Source organism: Phaethon aethereus (assembly GCF_964289735.1).
Source record: "Phaethon aethereus genome assembly, chromosome: 3".
NCBI classification, from domain to species: domain Eukaryota; kingdom Metazoa; phylum Chordata; class Aves; order Phaethontiformes; family Phaethontidae; genus Phaethon; species Phaethon aethereus.
Window position 1 is genome coordinate 75,640,384 of NC_138576.1, and position 5,320 is coordinate 75,645,703.

The 5,320-nt window shown below is 37.1% G+C and overlaps 1 protein-coding gene across 1 annotated transcript; it reads left to right on the forward strand.

Annotated features, from left to right (window-relative positions):
* Window positions 1–470: 470 nt before the first annotated feature.
* FBXO30 (F-box protein 30) lies at window positions 471–3,614 on the forward strand (the record flags this gene model as incomplete). The annotated part of the gene is made up of 2 exons (XM_081997355.1): window positions 471–2,549; window positions 3,411–3,614. 2 exons carry the CDS (start codon window positions 471–473, stop codon window positions 3,612–3,614), a joined length of 2,283 nt encoding a protein of 760 aa, XP_081853481.1.
* Between the last annotated feature and the right edge of the window lie 1,706 nt (window positions 3,615–5,320).

Sequence of the window (5,320 nt, forward strand, 5' to 3'; positions counted from 1 at the left end):
AGGATGAATCTGGCTTCCTTTATTTCATCTCCCTACTCTGTAGAGTTGTATGGTTTATGATTTTAGGTAGTAGGCCATAGTCAACCATCGTGCTTTGTTTTTCATTGAATCATCTATTTGCAGTGGGCAGGGGAAAAGAGCTGTTCCAGAGGGAAGGATTATACAACATTTTTATCTAAGTTGCATATATTACACGTGGTGAATAAATGCATAGAATATGTCTTGATCTCTGATGCAAATGTGTATCTTTAATTTTCAGGTGAACTTCTAAACACCATTTCTTTGAGATAAAATGTCACATACTTGTTCTCTTAAAATGGTTACTGATCAGTTCACTCTGTGTTAAGATACATCTGTTACATGTAGAGGATGCGAAACTGCAAATAACTGTTAGTAAATATTAACAATATTGAGTTAATATTCTGTGATTTTTGTCTCCTTTCTCTTCACTCAGAATTGGATTTACAGTCATGGAGGAACATCAACAACATTTACACTGTGTGAACTGTGTCAGCCGTCGTTGTATGACCAGACCAGAGCCTGGCATTTCCTGTGATTTGATTGGCTGCCCGCTGGTTTGTGGAGCAGTTTTTCACTCGTGTAAAGCTGAGGAACATCGCATGTTATGTCCACTTGAAAGAGTGCCTTGTTTGAATAGCGGCTTTGGATGTCCCTTCATAGTAGCCAGAAATAAAATTGCTGATCATCTAGAAGTTTGTCCTGCAAGTGTGGTATGTTGTACCATGGAGTGGAATAGATGGCCAGTCAGTTACGCAGACCGAAAATCTTACGAAAATCTGAGTAAAGACGTTGATGAAGTCGAACAGCTAGATATGGCTTTAGCCCTTCAAGACCAGCGCATGTTACTAGAATCACTTAAAGTAGCAACTATGATGTCAAAAGGAGGTGATCAAATACCAGAATCTAGAGAGCAAACCTCTGTCAAATCGAGTGCCCCAGACACAGTGCATTCAAATGGTTTGATGCCTGTAGATGAAGAGTCCTATGGTGCACTTTATCAAGCTACTGTAGAAACAACAAGGAGTTTAGCTGCTGCTCTGGATATCCTGAACACTGCTACAAGGGACATTAATATGTTAAGTTCAAGGCTCTGCATTTCACCACGTGAAATGAAAGAAGATACTGAGATTAAAGAACAAGCTTCTAATGGCATTATTCAGGATAAAAAGTCTGACCATGAATATTCAGATGAAGATAATGTAGGAGCAGTTGGGGGAATTAACTTCGATAGCCTGAGTCAAAATTCCCAAATGGAACAAAATGGTTCTAGTGTTATTTGTTATGATGTAGTGCAAAAACGTGACTTAAATCTAAACTTCACTAACTCCTCACTTTTGTGTAATGGCTTTCATGTAGAAAATGAATGTTCAAAGGTGTTGGACCACAATGAAGATCTTGGTGTATCTAATTCAAAACCATCCAGTGTAGCAAATGGTGAATGTACTGCATCTCATGATGATGAAGCATTAGAGTCTTGCAGCTCCTTCCCTGTAACAGCACAACTTAAAGAAGTAATATCAGCTGATCACTTAGTTAATGGCAATGTTAATCATGTACTACTTCCCCATAATGCTAATGAAGAAGAAATGTTAGAGAGACAAGTGGAGCAGGACAGATTGAGAAACGTAGATGCATTTTCACTTTTACGGCATCGATCATACAAATTCCTTGTTAACCACTATTGGTCTACACCAAAAGAAGACAAAGCTGTTGATACGTCAGATTTGGAGATAACAGAAGATCCTATGGGTCTTCAGGGGATTGATCTAATCACTGCAGCTCTGTTGTTTTGCCTAGGAGACTCTCCGGGCGGTAGGGGAATATCAGAAAGTCGCACTGTCGATGTGTATCACGTTGACTTTGGGACCCAAACATTTTCTCTCCCATCTGCTATATTGGCCACAAATACAATGGTGGGGGAGATAGCTTCAGCTTCTGCATGTGATCATGCCAACCCACAGCTCTCAAATCCAAGTCCATTCCAGACCCTTGGACTGGATTTGGTACTGGAATATGTGGCTAGATACCAAACAAAACAGCGTTCAATGTTTACATTTGTTTGTGGACAGTTGTTTAGGAGGAATGAATTTTCATCACATTTTAAGAATGTGCATGGTGATATTCATGCTGGCCTTAATGGCTGGATGGAGCAGAGGTGTCCTTTGGCCTATTATGGGTGTACATATTCTCAACGAAGGTTTTGTCCTTCAACACAAGGGGCAAAAATTATTCATGACCGCCACTTACGGTCATTTGGAGTTCAGCCTTGTATATCCACAGTATTAGTAGAACCAGCAAAAAGCTGCTTAATTGGACTACATAATGACCATCTGAGTAGTCTGCCTTTTGAGGTTCTGCAGCACATTGCTAGTTTTCTAGATGGCTTTAGTTTATGTCAACTTTCAAGAGTGTCACGTTTAATGAGAGATGTGTGTGGAAGCTTGCTTCAGGCACGTGGAATGGTGATACTGCTTTGGGAGAAGATAAAGTACCCAGATGGAAGCTCTTCTTGGCAGATAAAAGAAAAGGTAAGTTATTTTCTATTTTGAAGCTGAAAGGGCAAGTATTAAATCGGTCATGTCTCTGCTTTTTCCCTTAATATTTTCCTTGATCACTATTGTCATTACTGTTTTTTGATATAATAGCCCTTTAAGAAACAGATTGTTATATAGAACAATTCTGTAGGGTTGGTTCAGTCTTCTTCACACTTGAAGTAGAAGTTAAAGTAGTACTTGTCTATTTTTTACTTGGTGTAAATAAATTAACCTTTGATTTACCCAAGATTTTAAAATAATAAATTATTACTTCATTATTTTCTTGAATATCAATATTCCATGGAAGTGGGAAAGTTGCCTACAAAGTTTGCTTTTCTTGCAATTGCTGTTTACAGCAATTTTAATTTTTGCTCATCTGTTAGATCCTATCCATTGCCATGATACTGAGTGCCTTAAGTAAGTAAATAATTTGTAAAACCTTTGGATGACCTTTATATATTATAGTTTTCACCATTCCCTCCTCCGCCCCTGAACTGCAGAGTACCTGCAGCAATCATTTGGAATTGCAGAAGTCAGTCACTTCAGAAATGGATCATTGTGACTGGTCATGCAATATTTCATCATTTAACTTCTGATTTTTTGCATCTACAAAGTAGATGCAAAAAGTATTGCCTGCCTTTCCTCCCAGGGTTCAGGGTTGACTTGGAAACTAGATCAGCTTGGGACTGGCTATACAAAATACAACATTGTATGTTTTTGTCATGTTGATTTTTAGTATGATTTATAGTAGCTGCAAAACATTGCCTGAAAGTATTACAGCACAAATATTTAATTTCCTGCTCTGAGTTCAGGTATCTTAAAACATTTGGAGCCTAAGTATAGCTTATTTTCTAGGTTTGGCGCTTCAGTACAGCCTTCTGTACTGTGAATGAGTGGAAGTTTGCTGACATCGTAAGCATGGCTGACCACTTGAAGAAATGTAGCTATAATGCTGTAGAGAGAAGAGAGGAGGCTGTTCCGCTGCCATGTATGTGTGTAACACGAGAACTCACTAAAGAAGGACGTTCACTGCGCTCTGTTTTGAAACCAGTACTTTAAATATTGCAACCACTCCAATTGCACATACACTCAAGCACCTGATATAACCTCGGTAATATTACATGACACTTTATTAATGTACTAAAGATACTTTCTAGCTAAATCTACTCTGTCACTGTGTATATAAGGTTTGAAGTGACATTTATTTTTTTTTGTAATACTGTTTAGCTGGAAAGTAATGAAAGTTGCCTTAACATTTGAAAAATTCGGAACTTGCTGGACAGGGTAGTTTTATCTAACTTATATTATTTAAGAACAGAATCCTAAGGTGTGTTTTCTGATTCACTGGTGCCCATGTTGCTGTTGACTGATAACATTTCAAAAATGGCCTCTAAATGGTGTGCATTTAGATAGGAAACACTGAAATGTAGTGAGACAAATTCCTGACCAAATGTACTTTCTGTATTTGGTCTATTTTTTTTTAAGAAATTATAATCCAAATATTTGAAAGATCAGGAAGAATTCAAAACTTTATAATAGATGTCTCAAACACAGCTTTTAAGTGCATCTTTTCTCATGAAATCAGTGTTCTAGTGCTCTTCCTAGTTAACAGGTGATCTAGGATCAGCTTTTTTTTAAAATTTTTTTTTTAGGAATGATTGAAGTGAACTCAGATTTACAGCAGCTTAATTTTTAATACAACTTTCTTTTGACATGTCAACAATAATTATTTTTCTTCTGAACTATTAACAGTTACTTGGGAGCAAAACTTTTAGAGCTAAAAACATGGAATACTAGATTTTACTCTTGCACCTACAATGGCATCGATATAAAATGTTTAAAATGTTTTTCCTTGTCCTGCAGTTGACTGAGGGTTAAATTGCTTGAGCAGTCAGAAATTCGAAGTATGTGATGAACATTTATGAATTTATAATGCAGCTAATGAAAGGGCTTTACTTGTTTTATGGTATTGTCAGATGTATTGTCTCCTTTTCTGTTAATTTGTCTATAAAAATGCTGCTTTTCTGAGGAGCATTTTAAATTACTGGTATGTATAGCAAATGTATCATCTTCATAAGATGAGACATGATTTGTTAATTGCGTAAGGCATATCAGAAGCGTATGTTCAACCACATCTGTTAAATGAACAACTCCAATTTGCTTCCAGTCTTCCATAATAAAAGACCTTACAAAGCATTTGTGAACAGAGAATACATGCTATGAAAAATGGCCTGGTATAGCAAAACTGTAATAACTTGAACTGGCTTTCCAACTTGTTTGTATTAATGTTGGTGTCTCGAGCCTGTTGCACTTAGCAACTGTGCCACAAAGCTAAAACAGAAACAGACCAGAGCTTGGAACAAAAAAATACAGTACGTATTTCCATTATAGGAAAAAATAAGAGATTAGTAAGGAGGAGATGTTTACAAAAATGGCTAAATTTATTACTTGTAATTTCTGTACTGGACACTTGTTTATGGCTAGTCTGGCTGCAGTTCACAACTTCAGTATCTCTGTGTTTCCCATTCTGGGTACAGTCCAGCTGAACATTCACTGCCTTTTCTATCCAGAGTGCTACAGGTGCCCAGGAAAAAATTAAATCTCGTTCTTCAGTGCCATGAGTTGAAATTACAAGAGCTCGAACAGAAGTTCTGCTTGGATCTTCAAACTACATGTTCTCTTTCCACACTTGCGCTTTTTTTGTTTGGAGAGAGGAAAGGAGTAAACCCTCTACAGAAGTTAGCAATATTTGCAGTAATTCTTAG